Raw genomic sequence first — 25015 nt, forward strand, 5'->3', positions numbered from 1 at the left:
TGTTTTACTAATGTAATGAAGAAAGTGTACAGTAACGCTAAGCCAAGATAGTAGTGCGCTAATGGCGGAGTGGCATGACTAGGCAGGACACAACATGGTCATACCCTTCCAACACAGAGTTGGATTCATAATGACGCTAGAGTCGCCATCGTAAGCAACCACTACCAAGTCTTTATATGACCATCACAAGATCTCATGAATATAAAACGGAAAACTTGAAATTACAACTCACAAGTAATAGCTGTGTTTGTGATTGAGGAGTTTCAGTTATGAAAAGTTCGGCTTAACCTGAGGATACGAGATGTTAGTATGAAGCTTGCTGACTCACTTAAAATTCTGATGCTATTTATCTGTTTTGGATGTCAAATCCATTGTTGTGGTGTTTAGGGAGAGAGAAAAAAGCATTGTGTCCATGTCCCATGAATGAAGAGATAATTACTTAACGCAAGAGCTGAGCTCATTCACGTACGATTATCATCAGGTAGATAATAATAATCCAATTAATATTCACTCTTCTATCCCTATCGGATATGAATTATGAAACATCTCAGTCTGTGTATCATTACTTTTTTTTTTTTATTAACTTTTGAGTTTTTATTTAGAAATGTAATAGCAGTGTTTTCCAGCCTTTGTGGAGCCAAGGCACTTATTTCACATTAGGAAAATCTAAAAACTATCACAGAAAGTATGAACACTGGAATAATTATCTGTACTTAATGTGAAATATAGCCTTGTATAGTTGAACACAAAGTTGATATATTTACAGGGAGCCATGGTTTATTTTTGCTTCTGAATAGCAACCAGGGGTTACACAGGTTGACTGCAATAATAATAATTATTATAATAATAATGCATCGGATTTATATAGCACTTTTCTAGACACTAAAAAAACGCTTTACAATGGAATGGATACATTTTTCATGCACTCGCACATTCACACTGTGATGGCAGTAAGCTACTTAAGTAGCCCCAGTAGCCACAGCTGCCCTGGGGCAAGGCTGACGGAAGCGTAGCTGCCAATGTGCGCCAACGGCGCCTCCGACCCGAACATTTGCACCTTCCATACACCAGTGTGAGTAGCATTGAAGGCAATGTGTGTGAAGTGCCTTGCCCAAGGACACGACGACACATGACTTGGGGAGAGAGGGGATCGAACAGCTGACCTGGTTACTGAACAACCGTCTCTTCACCTTGAGCCACGGCCTACCTGTACCGTTTGCCATCCAATTGAAGAGCATTTGTTTGTTATGTCTGTCACTGTCACTGGCATAGAGAGAACACCATAGATGGGAGTGTATGCGTTCACTTTTAACCTAACTTTACAAGACATAATTGGTATTTCTAAGAGTCGACACGTACCGAACCATGGATTTTGTGAACACCTTGTCCACCCATGTCAGTATTAATGACAAAAACGGAATGCTGTGATGCTGCAGTTTTCATCCAGGCAACCTTCTCGGTTATTGAATTGATCTTGAGCCAAATACTATGTTTCTGTCAGCCTGACTTGTCCCATCAGGGGTCACCACAGCGAATTTCTCGCATCATTGGTTTAGATCTAAATAGATTGTTTCATGTTGGACCATTCCTGTGGTAATCCTGACGGAATTACCAGCTCTTTGCATGTTTACGTTTACTCTGTGCTAATGCATTCAGTAAAACTAGAGACTGTTTTTGGGTTTCTCCCTAAAATGTTAGTGTATATTCTCCTGAACATTTGGTCGATCGTTGTCATGTTGGTGTCTAGCGCTCTGGAGCAACGGCATTGGAGTGTTTGGTTGTCCCTCTCTTGCACCTATAAATCATATACCTCTTCTTGAGTTTCCACTTCTCGCTCACTGCCTTCCAGAGTGAAGGTGCTTGTAAAGCCAAGTAAACACTGATATGCGGAAGAACTCTCTTGTAACCCCACCCCCCCTCTCTCACACATACTCCACACTGCCTATGTAGGTCATCATGACTCACTCCTTTCTGCTTCAAAAGCCTGCTCAGTTTCCTCTATCTAGAGCCTTTTCACATGCTATGTGGTGAAATTTGTGTCAGTGCATTTAGCTGTGCAGAGTTGATTAGTTTTTTTGGGGGGCTGGGGGTGCCATTAATCATACATTTTATCTGCTTCATTTGTAATTGTATATTGCATACAGACATTTGGAATTTCTTCAACCTTGCCTTGTTGTCTGTGCATTCCTTCACTAAGATGTTGTTTCAGTCATCTACAGCAAGCAGGTTTAGTACTGCTTCAGAAATAAACGTGATTTAGGCCTCTTTTGATTTGTTGTTGGGCTTTTAACTCTTTCACTGCCACTGACGTTTAAAGACGTCAAGTAAAAACCTACGGAGCACTGCCAATGACGTCAAAAGACGTCATCCAATTTATTAATATTTTTTTTTGAAACGGGTGGGGGGAAGCCCTCCGCATCTCTAGTGAAAGTTTCAATTAGGTCTCTTGTGCCTAAGGACTATTTTTGGCCCCAAGAGGGCAGCGATGACTGTCTTTTGACAAGATCGGGTGGGCGTCAGTAGAGGCGGAGCTAGAGCGTCGAGCAGGAGATCAGAATGGAAAACAAAGGAAAAATGGCGACCGTTTGCGAGGAGTTCACGCCCGAGCCGTTTTATTTCAAAGACAAAAGCATCGACCAAAGCTAAAAGAGTACATTGATGACAACGATGATCATCATCGATGATGATGATGAGGGTGATGACTCCGTGGATGGAAAGCATTGACGCGGCAGTAGAAGACGTGGGGGGGGAAGCTGATGGCTGAGGAGGAAGTGGTGCCCGTTTGGAAAGCAGCTCTCTACACTTACAAGACGAAAGGGATCGACCAACGCTTAAAGAGCACTTTGATGACGACGATGATCATCATCGATGATGATGAAGGTGAATCCGAGCTTGGCTGCGAAATTGGAACCGCTGATGCGGCGGCTATGACGGCGTCATAAACGCGGAGCACAATCGAGCACGCACAGGCGGACGTTCGATCGGACGACGGAGAGTGCCCCGAGTCCAATGCATATTCATCGGAGGAGTGTACAGTCTGCTACTTGCTATTTATTCCCCGGAAAAAAAGGAAAGTGTAACGTGTAACGTTTGCACGCGAAACGGACAAAGTGAAAGTAAACTGTTGTGCGAGTCCAGCGGCGTCTCCTTGCACGCAGGAGAGCGTTATAAAAAGAAAAACTGTATTTGAAACATCCACATAATTGTAAGTAGTACCACAGTTGCACACATTTGTAAATAGTTTGCGAAATTGTTTTGTCAAATTGTTACACTGTTGAATGAAAATATACGTATTTTGCAATCAAAAAACACCTTTTCATTGTTGGTGAAAGCGTTTTACAGAAGTAAAGCACTATTTAGGTATTTGTGGCATCATTCATGGACAAAAAGAAGTGTACAATTCACTAGAATGCATGAAATAACATCGTTTCACAAAAAGCCCTTTTTCTCCGTTTTTTTTTTCAAAACAGAATTTCGGTGAAAGTAACCATTTTCTATTGTTGATTACTGAAGAACGGAATAAGGTAGAAACAATTTTTTTTTTTCTGATGAAAGATGAGAGTCCAGTGTGTTTCCATAGTCCAAACACAACATTTTCTGTGGACCTTGAAAGATCAGTCAAAATGCTTAAATCGGCTGGCACTGGCGACATCCCGTTTCTGAAAACGTCTGGCAGTGAAAGAGTTAATCAAACAGGAAGTTCATTTTCCTCAAATTATTAATATTTTTTAGTCCGTCGCACGGGCCACATTTCATTGTGACTTTTGTACTACTATTTTTCTTGACGTATCATATTTGCTCACACTGCGAGTTGCACCGTGTTGCTGTCTTATCCATTTTAAAATCATTGTGGCATCCATGCTAATTAAGAAAATATAGCCTTCTAGCACTTACCTTGATGAATCTTCAACACAACTCCCGTTGACCTGTTAGACATTTGTTTGTGTCTCGCATTAGTGATTATTTCTGTTCAGTATCCAAAGGGTCTCTGTCGTGTGCGCCCTGTTCTCATTGCAAAGGATCTGGATATGATTGCTCAGTGTTTCCCACACCATGTTAATACTTGGGTGGGCCACCCAAGTAAACTGGCCACCATCCAAAGAGTTTTCAAGAAAAAATATTTAAAATATTAATATTTAAAAATAAATAAATAAAACATGTCGCGACATGTAATGTTAGTTCGCTGTCACTTTGTGGATTGTGAGGCTAGAGGAGACGTAGTAACAGGACTGAGACGTCCCCCAGATCCCCAGACCACCCAAAACCACCCCACCCGCCCGCTGGTGTCCACCCACCCAAATAGATTTCAAATCTGTGAGAAACACTGTTGCTGCCTTCTTGTCTTTACTTCTGACACCAAAGAAACCCCAAACATTGGGGCCTTTTCATGTGTGCGTTTGTTTGGCAAAGAAGAAGAAATAATCTTAAATTAGAAATTAGAAACTGACGTTTGTTTGTTTACATTGTGTGCTCATGAGAGAGAGAGCAATTTAAATATGTCTGAACTGGCATTAGCTACATTTGGTCGATATAGTAAAATATGCTTTTGACAACTAGCTCATAATCCTGACCAACATGCTAAAAAGCCGTAGTGTTCCTTATGTGTTCTTTTGTCCTCTCTATGGAGCTGCTTTCATTTTTGGCCAGACCTTGGGTGTGGAAAAAAAAGAGTACCCAGGGACTTTTTTGATGAGTCATTCAACCAGACAAAAAAAAAAAAGGAGTGAAGAAAATAATAATACAATGCTTTGGAACCCTCCCCCAGTGCTTGTTGAAACTGTACTGTTGTTATATCATATGCACAGATTGTTTACAATTGACAGATGTGGCCTATTGGTGGTCAACCGTTATATGAAGCATTATGCTATAACATAAGAAGACACGCTGCGAGCAATTTTAAGTAGTACAATAGGAGGGATACGTGCTAGACGAGGTGGGGGCATGGGTGTGTCATGATAAAAATGGAAGCTTTGTAGAGGAAACCTGAGTAGGCCGGGTTTTCGGAGGCTGTGCATTCATGTAGCTATATCATCTATCCTTTTCCCCGAGCCTCAATGCAGCCCTTGTGCGCTGAATTACACCACCACAGAGACCCCTTTGCTGCTACAACTCTGCATGTCAGAAAAGAAATGGGTACCCAATGAAGCTTGCAGCAGCATCTTTTGCAACTATTCATGCAAAAACGGACAGTTCTTAGGTGTATGCACTTTTTGAAGTGCAGTCCATTGCGTACCGTTTTGCCTTTGATGATTGTTGAGTCATTTTATGTATTTAAAACACTTTGGTTAATAAATTGTTCACCCGAGTGAATCACCAAAGTGATTAAATTTATTGTTTTAGAAGGAGCTCTCGGTTTTGTTTCCGAATGCGGGTATTTGCACTGGGGCTTCCAAAATTGGTTGACTAGCCGCCAATCAAAATCATTGACTATTTAAGAATAGGCTTTGTATTTCCACTCCAACGGGCCTCCATACTTTCCACTCTTGAAAATGCTTTTAGGTGTTGTGTCTTTGCTTGTGTGAAGCACATTGAGTTGGCTTGTGTATGAAATGTGCTATATAAATAAAGTTGCCTTGCTGTCTGTGCTTATCGACCATTGAGCCCCAGGACTCAAAAGTGCATTATGTATTCAAACACAAGATATCACACAGAGCAAAGTGGTGCACATCTCAGACCCCATCTTATCTCGTACTTCTGTAACATGGTACAACATCATGCACACCATCTTCTGATTGATCAAGATGGCAGCCTAACCAAACCAAATTGGATTGTTGCGTTTTAAAATGTACTATTCTTGAATGGTATGGAACCCCCAGAGGTTTGATGTTACTGATGATGGGTTGTTTCTTTGAATTTAATTTGTTCAATAGTTCGGACTGTGGAGATCTTATACATATTGTTACATATCAATAAACATGACATAAGCTAGGAAATGACTGTATAGTATAGTCCTACCCTCAAATTGAAAGTCTCGATACACTATGGTGGAATTCTGAAAGTAAATCAGCCATCTTCAAATGGCGGACCACGTTCCGGGTCTGAACCGAGTCAAGGTTTCATACGGATCTACAGTCTATTGCGATTATATCAAAACAAGGTAGTGTGTGTGCGTTGCCATGCAGTGTTTTATTCTATTTTTTAATTCTCTCCCAATCCATAGTCACAGATTGTTATAAGAACTATTGTGATTCTGTGACCAAAATGAGCTAATCTGTTTGTCTAGTTTGCTGCTAGAGTGTACTGTAAGATTATCAAAAATTATCAACGTGAGTACTCTCTGGAGCGTAATAATAATAATTGCCCTCCTCCCTAGACTGAGGTCTGGCGACAGGTCTGGTGTCTCATATGTTGCAAACCACCGTGGATTTTAAAGGATGAAGTGCATCCTAAGTAGCGTGGATTTTGGGGCAACGTTAGCATGTTATTTTAGCTGCCGTCGGGAGCGACGTTAACTTTAAGATATAAAAATAAAAAATAAAAATAAATGTTTACTTGGCTTTACTTGGACGTTAGAAATGCTGTTTCTTTAATTGAAGTGGTTTACCTGCCTTTGTTTTTTTCTTTTCTTTTTGTTTCAGGCTTCAAAACAGTTTGTAGGCCTGACGTGTTTGTACCTGTTTAAGTTGTTGCCGTTATTTGTTCTTAAATGTAAACGCCTGAACGGTTTCAAAAGTTTAGGTATGTGCTTGAAAAGTACTTTGTACTTAGTGGAGGTTTAAGATATTGGCATTGTTTGTTTTTAAATGTGAACTTTTTCAAGAGTTTAGATCAGGGGTGCTCAAATTCGGTCCTCGAGAGCCCCTATTCCATTCTGTTTTGCGTTTTTCTTTACACTAACACACCTTATTCATGATCAGGATCGTTATCAGGCTTCTGCAAAGCCTGCTCATTAGCTAATCTTTAGATTCAGCTGTGCTGCAGGAGGGAAACATGGAAAACAGGCTGGATAGGGGCTCTCGTGGACCGAACTTGAGCACCCCTGGTTTAGATGTGTGTTTTAAAAGCACTTTATTTCTGTGTTGTGGGAATACATTTATTGATGTTTATGCATTGTTGCCCTTCAGCAGGATCAAAATAATTTCATTTATAGTACATACAAATTGCTTTTTTCATCGACAGCAAAACATCGTGTTTTGTTTAGTTTTTTTGCAAAACTAAAAATGAGAAAAGGAAATGTGCCACACACCCGCCTCGTATTTCAGAGTTTCTGGCTTCAAATCAAGTGCCCGATATTTCTGTGTGAAGTTTGCATGTTCTCCCCGTGCCTGAGTGGGTTCTCTCCGAGTTTCCTCCCATATTCCAAAAACTCGTGCCATGTGATCAGCGACCAGTCCAGGGCACACCCTTCTTGCCCAAAGTCAGCTGGGAAAGATTTCAGCACACTCGCGACCTTTGTCTGTTGCGGTTTGTCTTGGAGAGGAGATGCAGAGAATGAATGGATTGCCATCCAGTCAAAGTATTTTGAGGTCTTGACCTTTGCCCTGAGAAATCCCTTGCAACCAGACCCCTCTGAATTTTAATTGTCTAAATTTTAATTGTGATCCCTGGTCTAAATGAAATCATGTGGCCTGTTGACAAGCCAAGATATTGAGATACACCCAGATTTGTCAAACTTGTTTCACTCGCTTTTGTGACATGACACCTTCACTGTTCATGCCAGCACACAGATGTAGCGCCAGAGACTTGTTAGGAATAAATATGTATACACTTCCCCATTCTCTTTTCTCACATTTATGTCACCTCTGTGTTAAAGCTGAATTCTGCTTTGGCTTTAATTGGTATAAATGCATGCATATGTTTCCAGTTGTTGTCTGGAAGTGAATGTGTATGTGTCTCTTGATGCTAAAACGATATCTTGAACACCGGAAGACTAATTCCCTCTGGGTAGGGGCACGTTCAATTACTGCAGTTTCCAATGTGGAGATGGAGAACAAATATGCGCACACATGCACCGTTATTCTTGAGATATCCAAATGCTGGTTCAAAATGGCAGTCTTGTTGGTTTGCGTGATATCTGTTCTATGACCCATGTTTGTGTAAAAATTAACAATTCCAAACATCCAGGCATTTCTGATATTTTCGCAATACAATACAATACAAATGCCGCCTTTACACATTGAAAATGAACTGTTATTGACTTAATAAGTAGCTCGCATTTTCTACTTTTGCTCATCTGCGTAGGGAAACTCGGATGGTGCAAGCAATATGGAAGACAGTGTGTGCTGTGGTCTCATAAATGACAAGTTGGGTCCTAACACTTGGTCAAACCACTAATTAAACTCTTTCTCTTCAATTAGCTTATTTTTTAAGTGTCGCCTTATGATTGCATGTGGTTGACCACTACACTTAGTAGTTTGTACTCTCACCTAGCTGTTTTTACTTGAGTTAGGGCAAGATAGCATTTACTTAATAGGTACATTATGATTGTATTAGCTTTACTCTATTTATGGCATTGTTGGTGGTTTATTTTAACTGTTACGGACTAACTTTTTAAAATTTTATATAACCTTTATAGATCATCCATGTGCTGAGTATGATCACAGTATGTTGAAAATAAATTGCAGATGCACATACCAAAACATTCTAAAATCAGTAAGCACGTGCACTTTTAACACATTACAGCAGAAACCATTCCTGGTTGCTGGTTAATGAGCAAATCATTGGAAATGTCATTTTAATTTACCGGTGGAATTAGTAGTCTTATTTCATCCATTCAGGCTTGGTCCATACAGAACATGTTGCATCATAATGACTACGTTTACATGCAGGCAATAACCCTTTTAAACCCAGAATATTGGCAATATTCAGGTTTTAAAAGGCCAAGTAAACACGCGTAATAAGCGGAATGTGCTCTTATTCAGGTTTTTAAAAAAACGTCCGCCACGCATGGAAACGTGTTACCTCGATTGTGTCAGAAACTGGAATTCTGACCTTAACCCGAATATTGACTGCATGTAAACGTAGTCTCTGATAACTGTTCCTATTACTAATGTTTTTACTCTAATGTAGCTAATTGAGGTCACCAAAATATTAGGCCCTGCTCTTATTATGATGCAACAAACTTCAACAACACTGCAAACTAGAGATGCATGATAATATCTGTGGCCGATAATTATCAGCCACGTTGGTCCATCTGTTGTGGTTGTGGCTCAAGTTGTGCCCAACTCCTCAACCCCTCCCCTCTACTATGGTAGTGTCGCGCATTTGTGACGTCATAATGCGCATGTTTTCGGTTTTGGCCCAAAATTTTCATTCCGGTGCATCCCTACTCTAAATGTATAGGATCGTATGCTGAGAAACTTTCTTGGGAAAAGCAATATGGCGGCTTCAAAAGTCTTGGCCTATCAGCTATTCAGTCATGTATTCAGATCAGTGGCATGTTCACAGAAGAAGCATCATGGCGATTTCTTTACTGTGTCTTCCCAAATGTTACCCTCACAGTTTTTTGTTGCATTTTTAAAACGTGTTTGTTTTTTGGGCAAACTCAAAATGAGTTACTGGTTGTCTTTAAAGCAGAGATGTCAATAAAATTCAGCTTCATGATGCTTTACACAATGTTTCAATGTATTTGTACATTTTAGACTTAGAATAAGACTCAAAAGTATATTTGTATTCAAGTTAATTCTGTAAACAATTATCGGCTTACTTATCGGTTATCGACATCGGGACTTTCTAAATTATTGGTTTATCGTATCTGTTGAAAATAGCCTTATTGTGCATCCCTACTGCAAACTACTGTATTACCATCATGAAGTGCTATTGCTGTTGGACTTGGGCTTATCTGATGTTGTCAACCTGAACCCAGCATGATTTCCTTTGCAAAGGCAAAATTAAATTCTATTCATAGATACAGCTCTTGTATATGATCTCACTACACTGTGCAAGTGGACATAATGTTGTGGCTGGTGGGTACATTTTGAATAGAAGTACATTAAAATCACACACATGCCATGACCACTTGCACTGGCTCAGTATGGCATCACTATACTCTCCGAATCTTTAAAAAGGCACCACCCCAAACTCTTTGCTATGCTCTAGAGCGACTGGGCTTTCATTTCTTCATCTTTCCATCCTCTCCATCCTGCCCTGCCCAGTGATTTATAATTCATCTGGGAGCCTGACTCTCTCCTCCCCTCTGCACCAGGACAGCATTAACATTCTGTTTGGTCCCGAGCTATGCTGCACCCACTTGTGTGTAGGCCACTTAGCCAGGAAGGATCCTTTTTTTTTTTATAAACCTTTTTGATACCGATTTTGTTGCTCGGCAAGTCAAAGCAGATGTTTGCAAATGTCTTATGATTAAACACAAACATAACCAGTCTGCTTTCATGATGGATGACACAAAATAGAATGATTGGGGATTACATCACAGAATTTTAAGACCTTCCACAGATAACTATAGGCATATAATGATTAAATCTGATCTTTGACACCATGGTACACCCGAGCACCGGCCTTTAGTCAACTTTAAACCCGACAACCAATTTGCCTGGAGAATTGTATAATTCAGATTGACGTTTCATGAGCAGAATTGTAATTGACTACATTTACATACAGGCAATAACCCTTTTTGTAGGGCCATGTAAACATGTGCAATAACCCAAATATAAAATCTGAATAAGAACCCTTGGTTACCCTTCATATCCCCAATTTTTTCCTCATATAAACGCATTTGGAATACCTCGAATGAACGGTGCATTTTTTTCCGCTGTGCGCATGCGCTCTATTTTCTTTTTTTCTTCTTCGTTTATTTTAATTCACAAAGAATCTTGGTATTTGTAGTAACGACTTGTATGTGCAGCGCCGTCCCACTCGCTAAAGGAGCCTCGCTTGAATACATTGAATTCTCCGCAGCGTTTTCACATTTTCTTGTGTCTCTACGGTGAAAACGCCACAGTTTGTGCCTATATACACATACAGTAAATACAAGTGTATAAATCTATGCTTCTGGCGTGTAGTAACCCACCGGAAATACTCAAGCCGATGTCAACAAACATGACGCTCGCAAAGAACCACACTTCTAAAGCGAGTAGGAAACCGACGTATTGAACGAATAGTAAGTTAAAAGCGGAAATTACGTTATTACGTTGTCAGCGCGTCACAGTCCGAACAGGATATTCCAATAGAGCACAAATGACCATGTAAACGTGAATATCTCTGTCCGCCACGCATTTAAATGTGTTGCCCCGATTGTTTCAGAAACCGAAATTCTGACCTTAACCCGAATATTGACTGCATTTAAACTTAGTCATTGTCACAACATAGGAGGTGAGAAAAAACAATTGTTTGGTTGAAAAGCGACTCAAAAGTCATAAATGGACTGAAGTATTGTGAATTTGTTATTCCGAAGCTCTCTTCCAATAGTTTTCCTCACCTCGTCCTCGGCTATTTTACTAGCTTATCTGATATGTCTGCATCTGCCTCATCCTTGAGTTGCTAGGCAACAGGCTATCCATGTGTGTATGCTCTCGCATGTTTCTGTGGCAAGAGTGGAGAGAGATGTTGAGAACAGAGGAAAAAAAGCAGATGAGAGAAAAGTACTCAGAGAGGAGAGGTTGAAGAAATGGGGGGATGAGTCAGAGCGCTGATGGAGAGGAGAAAGTAAAAAACACTAGATAGCTTCTTGCCTTGCCTGCAGTGTTGCTGCATATACATACTGTACATATGCGCGTGCCTGCCACTATATTAGTGAGGTCACTGGCAAAGACAGCATGATTTACCACACTGGCAAGCAGGCTACAAGCACGGAGCACTTATTGGATGAAAAAGAGAGGTGGACGTGCTCCGAATAAGAAATGAGACCAAGGGAGTGGATTCTTTCTGCTTCCATATATAGTAGACATCATAGTCAAGTAGCACTTTACATTTCAAGTCCACGCGCATCCGCCGCAAATGGGCTGGCCAAAATGCTTGCTTACAGATCACGTTCGACAGCGACGCGACGTCGACGTACAATCCAGTACTCAAGTCTGTGTCATCGTAATTCTTGCCAGACGGTGTCGCACAGGGCAGCCATTCAAGACTATGGGTGAATAGAGTACAGTATAAGATCCATCCATCCATCCATCAATTTTCTTAACCGCTTGTCCTCACAAGGTTCGCGGGGGCTGCTGGAACCTCTCCCAGCTGGCTTCGGGCAGTAGGCGGGGTACACCCTGAACTGGTTGCCAGCCAATCGCAGGGCACACAGAGACGGACAACCATCCACACTCAGAATCACACCTAGGGACAATTTTGGAGTGTCCAATCAACCTGCCATGCATGTCTTTGGAATGTGGGAGGAAACCGGAGTACCCGGAGAAAACCCACGCAAGCACGGGGAGAATATGCAAACTCCACCCGGGAAGGCCGAAGCCCGGACTGGATCTCACATTCTCTGCACTGGGAGGCGGATGTTCTAACCAGTCAGGCACCGTGCCGCCCACAGTTTAAGATAAATATTTTAAAAAATATATGTATTGTCAGTAGGGTGATACTGATAATTGCCCTATTGGTTCCCATTGCATTTCATGTGCCCTTTTTAAGACTCAGCTCTAATGACTGGTCCGAGTCCAGTTGTTCTTATGCACCAGCATCTCATGTACTGTAAAGACTATAGTGTGCAGGCAGAAATGAGATTTCTTTAGATCTAATGCTGTCATAGCTCAAAAAGAGTTGCGTAGGCAAAAGGGTATGGTAAAAGCTAAAGGTATGATTATTTTTTCATCTATTTTCCCAAACCCATATCAAAAGTCAGGTTAATAGAAGGCTGGTCTCTTCCCTCAAGGGCGGACCAACCAGTGGCAGTATGCCACTGTACACTTAGTGCTCCTTTCCATTAGGTTCTATGCTCAGTGCTTGTATAGGTTTTGTCATGTGATCGTGTGTTAGCCTTGGTTTTATTTATCTGCAGAGGTCTACAGTGAAATGAATGGGCCCAGGTCAGGGACTGAGCTGTGCTTTCGTTGCCAGGATACAGCAGCTGAGCCTGGCTGCCTCTATTTGCACACCAAACAGGCGAGCTCAGTGCTGCTCTCGTCCCCCTGTAGTTCATTCTCCCCACAAGTATTACTCGGCAGAAACATACAGAAATATCAATGCATTTGATTGACTCTTCCATTTGTAATTACACAGTTTAGTAACGATCCGTCCAATGCATAAAGAATTTACAAAAAGTTGTCATTTTGCAGTATTCTGGATGTTAGACCGCTGCAAAATGTTATCAGGTGTGCTTGGGAGAATGACAATAAGTGGCCCGCCATGGCAAAATGAGTCGGAACGCGCACAGGTAGATTCTGAGATATGAAGCAATTATCGCATTATGTAAAAGGACAACAATGAACTCCGTAATTATCTCAAAATATGGCAAAACAATTGTTCAATGCTTTGCCATTGTCGTAGATATCCACGCAGAGAATTGCAAACAGTCATCAGTTTAAAACTGATGATTCCCTTTTGTTTTTCATAATCATTTTTTGCATCATTATGGGGTGAAGTTAGGAAATGCGCAGGATTTTCTATGAATTGCCATGAAATGTAGCATAGCATCTTTTGCTATGCTAGAGTTTATGGCCTCAAAATACTGGCCTCTGATTGGTCTATTGTTCGTTCGTTTGAGTATCTTAATGTGTAATAATCACAGATGTACGCTAGCGTGCTGTAGCAACCTGGCTACCGTTGTGCCTACGTGGTGGCCATGTTGGCGGGGGCGACATTCCCATCAAATTCATTGTCTGTGACGAATCAAATATCAGCATTTACCTGAGATGAAGTTTTTGTCGGCAGGTTAGTTTGAGTGGTAGGTTATTTTAAGTAATAAGTTAAACCAGTACATTTGTTTGCAGAGGTGAACGCATCAAAGAATTTTGAGTGTCCCTTATTTGTTATTCGTCAATGGCAGAGCCGAGCCAAACTGTAAACGTCAATCCATCATCGTTGTTTAACCACACTTCCGTCATCGCTAAATTACATTTTGTCACCACTGCTTTAGGATTGTCAGTAAAACATTGTTTACAAGGGTAACCGGCTGTTGCCCTTGTTATTTCTAACAGGACACATTAAACATGCCACCGTGTACACTGGAAATATGTTTTCTGTGCCATCTGCAACGGGGTTTGCAACTACACACAGTATTAGCAACCAGGGCACATACACTTGGAGATCAACAAGCCCATCCCTGTATGCAGCTGCTGTGCTGCTCAGCTGTCAGTGTGGAAAATTGGAGTTGTGTTGCTGTGTGTACAGTGACAATCACGAGCTTCGTGTAGCATATGCTTGGAGCAAACAACTGCACTTCTCAGCAATGTGATTTATATTTTAAGTGGTGGTTCCTTGTAAATATCATATATGCTATCGGCTTTCCACTGTAAACCCCATTCAGCATAAAATTTGAATACAAATTTACAAAACTACATTACTGTGTTCACAAAACAGCCGTACGGTATGAACTCGTGATTCAAAATCTGCATTGCCAATGGATAGTGATGTAGTTGAACAACCATTCAAAATGCAGTCAGCCTTCAAATAAAAAAAAATCTGTGCATTTGTGTAATTTTATACACGTGTGTTTAGCATAAATGTGTGACTGGTGGTGCATCAAAAAACTCTGATCATTTGCAGCTCATGCTTGACCAACTAGAGACCAGCCTTTTTGTTTTTCATCATCGTTCTGATTCTTGTGCCGTGCTTGGCTGACGTCATGGGAAAAACCATCGCACGGCAATTACGTGTTGACCAAAACTTGTGACGTCGCGAGTCAGCTTTTTTGAATTCTTCATCTAGACGCCGTCTCCTCTCACTCAAAACCACCCATCCATGCCATGTACATAAAAATAAAAATTAAACGGCAACCGCCTCACGTTTTCCTCTTTCCTCACTGTTGTTCTAACGTTTGCCGCGCCATGCTTGGGTGACGGGTGAAATTTTCGTACGGCGATTACGTGTTGATTAAAACTCGTGACGTCGCGAAATGGGTCGTGCTCCGCAGTGGGGAGACAGCCACGAGCGGGCTGGCTGAGAGGACGGTTCCTGTGTAAATCCCTGCCCCCCCTCCCTATACCCGAACGTCCCGAAGTGGAAACGGGGCTCTTGTCATTGCGATCAATAAGGCTCGATCGTATCAGAATTGGCACTATCAAACCCTGATCAAAACAGGACTGTGTATATTCGTACATTGGACCCCGGTTGTTTTAAAAACCTGAATAAGACACTTGGATTTCTAACTTGAATATTTACTCAGTTAAACGCAATCGGAATACCTTGTTTGGAAAAAAATCATTGGTTTGTGTCCTAATCTGTGCATTGTCTATCCACAAGGGATCTTGATCTTTTGAGTACAGGAAGTACTTGTAATGTATGTGCGGGAGTCTCACACGTTACCCACCAGAAATACACAAGCAGAGATAAACAAACATGGCATCATGTCGTTGTCAAGGTATCGTGATTTAGATGGGGATACAGACGCTCCCCACCTTACGAACGAGTTACGTTCCGGACGATCGTTCGTAAGCTGAATTTGTTCGTAAGTTGCTTCAGTGCTATATTTTGTATTATAATTTATGTTTAAAGCCTATATAAGTATATTGAAGGTTTATATAAGTATGTTTAAGGCTTGTACAAGTAACCTGCATTGGTTTGTACTGAAAAAAACTTTTAATAAAATGGAGAGAATACGTACAGTACTGTACTGTACTACGTATGTTAGAGAGAGAGAGCGAAAGACACACACACAGTATGTACATGTATGTAATAAGATAAATAAAATGAAGTTTAACTTACTTTTGGAAGATGTACTCGATGCTTAAGGAGATGATGGAGGAAGAGGAGGATTTTATATCATGAGAGATTCTTCGTCGTCGCTGGAATCGGCTTCAAAAGTTATTTCCTGCTTCATGGGGACCGGCGTTTCTTCCTCCTCCTCCTCGCCACGTTGCTCAGCCTCCAATGAGCTCTCACAGCGCCAATCGTCGGTATTAGCGGCGGAAAGAAGCACTACGCGCAATACAAAATCTAATTTACAGCATTTCTTTCCGAACATTTTTCGACATATTGTACGCGCAGAAATGTTCGTATGTACCGTTGTTCGTAACTCGAATGTTCTTAAGTAGGGGAGCGTCTGTATTCCAATCCATCACGGTTGGCATGTATGTTGGAATAACTCATATTCCATATTCTATCCATATTCTGATATTCCAAATCTTTCAGGCACTGACATTTAGACTTTAAACCCAAATATTAACAGCATGTAAACGTTAATCCCTGTCTTGAATTTTAGGCCCAAAATGTGACTGTTTATGGGCAGTCTGGAGCCTATTTTTTTCCCTCTTATCTTACTATAGCAACTTCCAAGTTCAACCATATTGAAACTGCACTCATTTTTTTATGCTACTAATCTTTAGTCCTCAGTTTGGAGGTCAGCTTTCCCATTGTTTATTTAGCAGAGCATCTAGACAGCAACTAAAACCTGAGAGAGGTGCATGCTGCAATATGCTGAAGTGCTGGCCTCTGTCTGACCGCAGAGGGAGTGGCTCCAGGAAGATGAGATAATGCAACTTTGGGAGAAATGTGTGTGCGCGTGTGTGGACGAGACGAAACTATGGAGAGCGCTTGATTGCTTTACTGGCTCATGTCTTGCCGGTGCTACTCTTTTCTGCAGTTACCATTTCAGTGGCTGGAGCTGCTCGTGTCTGGCACAAAGCATTAAAAATGTATGCATGACAATGTTCAAATAGTGTTCAGACTACTTTTTCACATTATTCTTAAAGTTAAAACAGAAGTCAATTATTTCCTTAGTACATGCTTTCCATGTCCTCGTGCCGCTGCTGTTGTCAAATATACTGTTATTTATTGACTTCCACGGGGCTTGATTAGCATTAAGTGCATTTGCAGGTAATCAAATCAAAAGTCAATTGTATCAATCTTGCTAAGGATTTGATTCATACAGTAGACTTAGTGCTCTAATTAGGACAACTTATTGTTTTGGTTGCCAGCCAAAACGATTTATAGTGAGCATCCATAGCAATGTATAAAATAATGTTATGTCACACTTGAGAGTCCTTTATGTTTTCACAGACATAGCAGTGTTAACAGTGTTACAATTGTGCTTGTAACAGTTAGCGTACCACGTGTAGCATGTTGTCTTGACTAATCATTGCCGGTTCTAAATAAATGGTAAAGTACAGGAGGGAATCAGATCATAGCTGTCAATAGCAATTGCAGATGACATATATATATATATAGTGTGAGTGTATATATGTAAACTTGTTTTATGTTAGAATACCATTACACAGTGCTGGTGATGAGCGAGTCCTCTGGAACATAGTTTGGGTCAACAGGAAGTCGACAGGAGGTGCTGTGATTTGATTTATCTTGTTGGGCTCTCTCACCATGTACCAGCAAAAGGGGAGCAGTTCAACCTCCTTAGCTGTTAGCGTCTCTTGGTTGGCTGGCTTTCTATTTTGACTTGATGGGGGAGGGGAGATATAAATAGCAGTCTTTGAATAGGATAACTGCAGAAGGAAGAGAAGGAGGGTGGGGGTAGGCGAGATGGAAGCGGCGCCAGTGAGGATAGGAGTGCCAGTGTCTCTGAACGAAAGAAACAAAATGATACAGCCGAGGTCTCATCTGTTTACTTACTCAGTCACAAAGATGATTGTAGTTGGATGCAGTCAAGAGAGTGTGTGTTATGGGGGAGGGAAGTGAGGGATTAAATGCATGCGCATTCGTGACCCTAAGAAGCAGAAGACCTCTCCTTATGAAGAAGTTAGTCGATAATATAGTTTTGTTGTCCAACACATGCACAAGCGAAGGAATCAACATTTCACAACACGTACCTTTGAACTGTATGTATGTACTGACTCGCAATACCGCCAGTAGAAGGGGGAAAAAAACGCCATTGTTTTGCCACATCGGACTATAAAAGCCCATTGTTCTGATTACTTGCAAAGCGGTAGACCTGCTTATCAAATGTTTGAATAGCTTCAGTAGCGAGTGCTTGATTTACTGCCAATTGCTTCCTTGTCTGGCCTGTATCTAAATGTGAAACCTCGAGTGGTCAGGTGATAACCTCCCCTTTTTTGCCTTCCAGACGGTTGATGACGATGCAATGGCAGCGTGAATGAAGCTTGGCGTGGGGAGAGCTGAACGATGCCCAAAGGTGGGGGTTCTAAAACCCCCCAGCTGGACCACTTCCCACTTAACACCGACATGGTGGAAAAGCAGGGTGGGAAGAAGGTAAGCATGATAAAACCACAGGCACACACATTCCTGTTAAAAAATGATGATAATAATAATAATAAACTGTATGATTTATGTCCTTTCAACAAAATGTCCACTTCTGTCATCTAGTTACTAAATCTGAAACTTTGTGAGTCTACTTTTGCTCAACTCCCAGATAATACTTCCGATTTACACTGTTCAAATTTGCTTCAAAAATTCACACTAGGGCTGGGCGATATGGCCAAAAAATTAAATCTCGATTTCTTTCAGTCATTCAGGACGATTGCAATTTTAATCAATTTTAATCTAATAAACCCAACGTTTATTTAAGCGTGTAATTTATTCAAAAATAATTCCTGTGCAAAATGTTCAGACAACAATAATGTATACTGATTCTAAATCAGTTTTAACATCAATTTAACATTCATAGTTGACAAAATTATAACTCAAAATAACCTCTCGATGTAACAGAACATAAGAACAACAGCTTTTAATAATCCAGAAGACAACATTTTCTTTCACGATTTTGCAAATTGTCAACGATTCAATTTTCAAAATGACGATTAATCGAATTAATTCGATTTATTGCCCAGCCCTTCTTCCGGGGTATATATCGTCTTATTACTTACATACAGTATTGGCACAATTTAACGTTAAATATCAACTTTTCCCCATTTATTTTCAATGGCACAGACATCGAAATGTTCCCACTTTCCATGTCTTCTTTCATCCATACAACTGATCATCATTACCAGCTCTCTGATACGGCTCAGTGGCACACTTGGTAAAGTGCATTGTCCAGTAACCAGGAGGTCGCGCGTTCGAATCCCACCTCCGACTGTATGCTGCAAATATATCCATGCCAATTATGCTAAGTGATGTACACGTAAACCAGCTCACTATCATATTAGAAAATGCATTATAACTTCACTGAAATGATTAAACGTGTGCCCATTCGGCATTGCTTTTAGCTTTGTACAATTTTTTTTAAATATGAATACCCACTGAGCTATGCAGTATTTCCCTGTTTAGACACGTGCAGTTCTAATATTTTTGATTCGAGCAGAGGATGCCCACAGTTTAGATACAAGCAGCAGCAACAAGAGGCAAGGCACAGAGAGGTGCAGTTTATGCAGGCATAGATTTACAACCCTCTGCAACGGATTGCATCAGACTCTGGCATGGAGGGAGGGAGGTGTGGAGGCGAGGGGGGCTGAAGCACTCAAGGGTGGGTGGAAAGCAGAGTAAAATGAAAAAAGCAGCCATTGCTGAAGACGGCAAGGTGTCATATGAAGACACGAAGCAGTCGCGGCTTTAAAAATAGCAATAAAAATATCTTTAAAATGCATCTCTCTTACTGTTTGCATTTTATACTTCTTTCTTTGCTTCCACGCACATTACTTATAGCTTATAATGTACTGGTTCTACATGTCATCGTTGAGGCTTTGTATTGCTGAGTGTAGACTGAGAGCTTGCTCACTGTAGCTGAACAGTCTCTACTGTACCATGACATCATAGTCTTATGACTGGGGCAGGGCAAGGGGGAGGAGTTTAGAGAGCCAGTGCATAATTGAAAACATGCCCCGTGGATAGAGACAAAAGCATAATTTGTATGAAATGGTGATGCACATGCACAGAGTACACAGTCATCCGGTTTCCGAAGAACAAGTTCACTTGCCTTAGGCTGATCTCTGATGCATCCTAAAATATATACAATCATTTTTTTATTTTTTTTTTACACAGCCTCTCATTCTTAAAATTGTATGGCACATGAACTATTTAAAAATCCTACAGCACTTATCCTATGCAGGAAGTGAGATGGTGCCTATCCCAGCTGACTTTGATGGTGAAAGTTGGCGGCACTCTGGACTGGTCGCCAGTCCGTTCACGCAGACACATTTACATGCATGGGCGATTTCAAGTCTTCATTGAACCTAGCATGATTGTGCCAGATTACCTGGAGAAAACCCACAAAAGCTCCAGGAGAACATTTAACGCAATCTATTCCCTTGAACAAAGTAGGGATTTGTCCATTTTTAACCCAAATTGGGTTACTTTTCAGTACATTTGCTGATAGGACCCGCACTCGTGCTTTTTCCAGAAGCTTCAGACTTCAGAGTTGACCAAACCTAAATCAGCTTTGCCTTTTCTCATTATTTGTACTTTGGACTGTTGATGTAAAATATATAATTTTGCTCATATCGTGTGGTATTTAATGATCGATCCGATTGATGTCGTTGACAGGAAAAAGTGTTGTCAAATAAGACTCCCAAATTGGATCGCAGTGATGGGGTTAAAGAGATGAAAGAGAAGGCATCGAAAAGAAAACTGCCATTCACAACTGGAGCAAATGGAGACCACAAAGATTCTGACTCGGGTAAGAGATTATATTATATTTTGATTAATGCTGGCAAAGTTCAAGCATTAACTGATTAATTAATCACAAAAAATATTGCATTTATTATGAATTAACGCACATTAATCACACTATTAATTTTGACCATAGATTATCCTTTAACGTGACAGCCGATGGCTACATTTAACTCTTTCACTGCCAGACGTTTTCAGAAACGGGATGTCGCCAGTGCCAGCCGATTTAAGCATTTTGACTGATCTTTCAAGGTCCACAGAAAATGTTGTGTTTGGACTATGGAAACACACGTACTACCAAATGAAAGATCGGACTCTCATATTTCATCAGAAAAAAAAAGTTTGTTTCTACCTTATTCCGTTCTTCAGTAATCAACAATAGAAAATGGTTACTTTCACCGAAATTCTCTGTTTTGAAACAAAAAGCGGAGAAAAAGAGCTTTTTGTGAAACAATGTTATTTCATGCACTCTAGTGAATTGTACACTTCTTTTTGTCCATGAATGATGCCACAAACACCTAAATAGTGCTTTACTTCTGTAAAACGCTTTCACCAACAATGAAAAAGTGTTTTTAGTTTGCAAAATACGTTTATTTCCATTCAACAGTGTAGCAATTTGACAAAACAATTTCGCAAACTATCTACAAATGTGTGCAACTGTGGTACTACTTACAATTATGTGGATGTTTCAAATACAGTTTTTCTTTTTATAACGCTCTCCTGTGTGCAAGGAGAGGGACCAGGATTCGCACAACAGATTAGTTTCACTTTCGCTTTGTCCGTTTCGCGTGGAGACGTTGCACTTTCTTGACGGCCTTTTTTTCCGGGGAATAAATAGCAAGTAGCAGACTGTACACACTCCTCCGAGGAATATGCATTGGACTCGGGGCACTCTTCGTCGTCCGATTGAACGTCCGCCTGAGCGTTGTGCTCCGTGTTTTCCGGTGTCAGCATCGCTCGCCCGTGAACCTTTATAACGTCGTCATAGCCGCCGCGTCAGCGCTTCCAACTTCGCCGTCAACCTCGGAGTCACCATCATCATGATCATCGTCGTCATCAATGTGCTCTTTATCGTTGGTCGATGTCTTTGAAAAAAACGGCTCGACCGTGAGCTGCTTGCAAGCGGCCGCCATTATGGCTTTTTCAGCCAATGTCCCCTCAACACTCTAGCCCCGCCTCACGTCTTCTACTGACGCCCACCCAATCTTGTCAAAAGAGAGTCATCGCTGCCCTCTAGGGGCCAAAAATAGTCATTAGGCTCAATAGACCTGCTTGAAACTTTCACCACAGGTGCGGAAAGCTTGCCTGCACCCGTTTCAAAAACATTTTTTTTAAAATTGGATGACGTCTTTTAACGTCATTGCCTGCCCTCCGTAGTTTTTTACTTGACGTCTTTTAACGTCAGTGGCAGTGAAAGAGTTAAGGTAGCACAGGTTGTTTGAACAATAAACATAATTACATGCATCGAAGTAAAGCATTTAACAAATGTTTGCGTATGACATTTAGAATATTTGTTCATGTCAAAATATTGGCGACATTTTTTCCCCATTTTAAATTATGCAAGTAATTAATTGATTAGGAAAAAAAGGAGGATGAGCGTGTGCAGTGGATCAAAAAATGTTGAAGACGTCCTAATAACATTAAATATAAAAAGAATAGCCACATAACCGGTGCTCTTCAAATTTGGCGGGGGAAAAATATTGGTAAAAAAGCCTTTTTTATTAAGTGATTAATCGTATTAATCAAAATTCTAAGATGTGATTAATTTGATTTTAAAAATTCATCGTTTGACAGCTCTATTTATGATCCTTTTGAACTCATTTAAGTCATTCACTGCCAGCCATTTTCCCTGAAGCAACCCTTCGCTCATGGCTGTTTTACTGGATTTTGCAAGGTCCACAGAATATTGTGATCTATTGCTATAAAAACATGTAACCTACCAAATGAAATCTTAGTCTCTTCTTTCATCAGAAAAAAAAAAGTATATTTCTATCTGTTTCCGTTTTTGGCTGTTTTACTGGATTTTGACGGATTTTGCAAGGTCCACAGAATATTGTGATCTATTGCTAGAAAAACATGGAACCTACCAAAAGAAATCTTAGTCTCTTCTTTCATCAGGAAAAAAATGTATATTTCTATCTGTTTCCGTTTTGGAGCAATTAGCATTAGAATATAGCTAAATGTAATCATTATTCACAAATCTGTTTAAAACAGTGGGGAAAGAGTTTTTTTTTTCCGACATGACCCTGGTTGATCTCTTATACTCTGCTGTCACTTGCTGGCCGTTTTTGTAATAACTACCATTGCTTCATGCTGCATCAAAACCTTCTCTATGCTCTAGCATAAAAAAACAAAATATTTAATATAGAACTGTTGCTGTTACCTGTTTTGACTTTTACTGTGATAGTGCTTTGGGCCTCAGAGTGAATAGTCTAGTTTCTAGCTCTAGTTTCCAGTGATCCGTGAGTCTGTAAACTTGCTAAATTGGGGGAGTGTGTTCATACCACAGTTTGATAGAAGAGCATACATGCATATTTGTGTAACATACTACTAGCCTGACCAGGACTGGCTTTGGTAAGGGCGGCTTTGTGTTTTCTTTAATTAGAAAAGGAAGGACTACTGCTTGTGCTTGTTTGACTTTGGGATTTGGGGGTTCAGGATGGGGTTTGTTAATAATGTTCCAGCTCAGAGGCTTTGCTAACTGCCTTCATCATCTGCTTTGGCTGAGTAGCTACTTTGCTTTATGTTCTGTAATTACACTTTTGAAAAGGTTTCCATCCAGTCAAGAATGGAAAATTGCATGCCTATTTGTGTGGGGGTGTGTGTGTCTGTGAATGTGTATTTGTACGCTATTAATGTTTTCGGTCAAGAAGATCCATATCAATTGGCTCATGCTTTATAGTTGTAACTCGTGAGTAGTTATTTGATTGGCATGCTGAAGCCCAATGTTGTGTGTTTCACATTTGCCAGCTTCCATCTTTTCCCATCATGTTGGATTGGAGCACATGTCCGCATGTTCAGGTCATTTTCCTATTGTACTTTTTGTGAAGAAAAAATGTTCAATTGACCAGATTTCAACATTAGAAGGTTTCGGCTCTCATTACTCACTCAGTCTTCAATAGTCTGGAGATTGGCTTGACCAGTATAACCCCTTCCGCGGCTTGTCCCCGAGTCTTTTTGAGGTTTTGCAAGTGTGTTGCATGATGAAGGATCTCACATTCAGTTTGGTTACATATTTTTTTAAATTGTCAGGCAAAATATCTTTGTTGCTGCCATCATATGTTGTAAAGTCAGTGAAAAAATAGTGTACAGTATAGTGCAATTATTGTACACATTGCTGGAAAAGATTTAAGATACACTATGACAGCACCTCTGCATTCTGCTATTGGGACTGCTTTGTTAGTTTCCTGCTTCTTAAAGGTCATCACCCACTTACAATGATGCAAAACTGTATTCCCCCTAGCTTGCTAGGTTTTGGTGGAGATTTGGTCACTTTGTCATGGTATGATAATTATGTTCAAGTACGTGCTGAAGGAAGGCGTGACTTGAGACAGTGATTTACACTTCATCTGACATCCAAACATTTGTCTTTTCTTTTAGTTCCCAGGCACTTGCTCTGCTAATCTTGCAATATTACTCGCCACATGGCTTGATGCATACTTGTGTGCAGCGTGAGTCTCTTATTCAGTGCAAAGCATTGAAAAAACATCCTGTTAGCCATTTCCTGTCTCTTCTGCCTTGACTTCCTGTTTTCACAATTTGAGTTCCCCAAGCAAATCATTGTCTAACTGTGAAGTGCCACGGTCAGACGTATGTGGTCAAGCTGGTTAGGGCGGTTCTTCATGGCGTAAAATGATACTTAGCTGAGTGTTTGTGCTGGCCTACACTTGACTTTTGTCTCCTATATTGAAAGCTTACCTGTTTTCACTAGCGCTGAACAATGAATCCAATTCAAACATTACGATCTAGTAGAATGCAATTTTCAAATCATAAAGTTAGCGGGGAACTGCCGGTCGGTCCGTAGACTTTATTTTTCATAGACCAGGTTATTCTGTGTACAGTATGTGGCACATGGACACGTCACCAAACACACGCACACAAAAAAAAAAACGATCGTTTCTGCGTATTATCAGAAGCTAATGCAGCTAGCAGTGTTAGTTAATCTATGCTATCACACTGCATATTTCAGTTTTCCAGGTTTCAAAGTGGCTCTGTCACAGATACTTGTAGGTACAGCCTTGTCATTGGCTGAGAAACTTTGCGTGGGGGAGGCTGTTTAAACTAATAAGTGCAGACCAGGTCGCGCAGACACATTTTTAGAAACGGCGTAGTCTGATGCTAAATTTTTTAATCATTTGTTAAATTTCACACATGATAGGTGGGCAGGCATACCAGAGACCCAACTATTTGAATACAAGGCATTAAAAAGTACATTTTCCATCATTTACCC

At 40.6% G+C, this 25015-nt stretch overlaps 1 protein-coding gene across 4 annotated transcripts in view; it reads left to right on the top strand.

Moving 5' to 3' along the window:
* ankrd11 (ankyrin repeat domain 11) overlaps positions 1 to 25015 on the top strand; it is an 85372-nt gene that overhangs the window by 43648 nt on the left and 16709 nt on the right. For all 4 annotated transcript variants that reach the window (XM_077563012.1, XM_077563009.1, XM_077563011.1 and 1 more), the window contains exons 3-4: positions 18065 to 18210; positions 20440 to 20572. In XM_077563012.1, coding sequence (XP_077419138.1) covers positions 18124 to 18210; positions 20440 to 20572 — 220 coding nt within the window. In that variant the 5' untranslated portion in view covers positions 18065 to 18123. The remainder of the gene's footprint in view (positions 1 to 18064; positions 18211 to 20439; positions 20573 to 25015) is intronic.

Source organism: Vanacampus margaritifer, chromosome 4, assembly GCF_051991255.1.
Source record: "Vanacampus margaritifer isolate UIUO_Vmar chromosome 4, RoL_Vmar_1.0, whole genome shotgun sequence".
NCBI classification, from domain to species: domain Eukaryota; kingdom Metazoa; phylum Chordata; class Actinopteri; order Syngnathiformes; family Syngnathidae; genus Vanacampus; species Vanacampus margaritifer.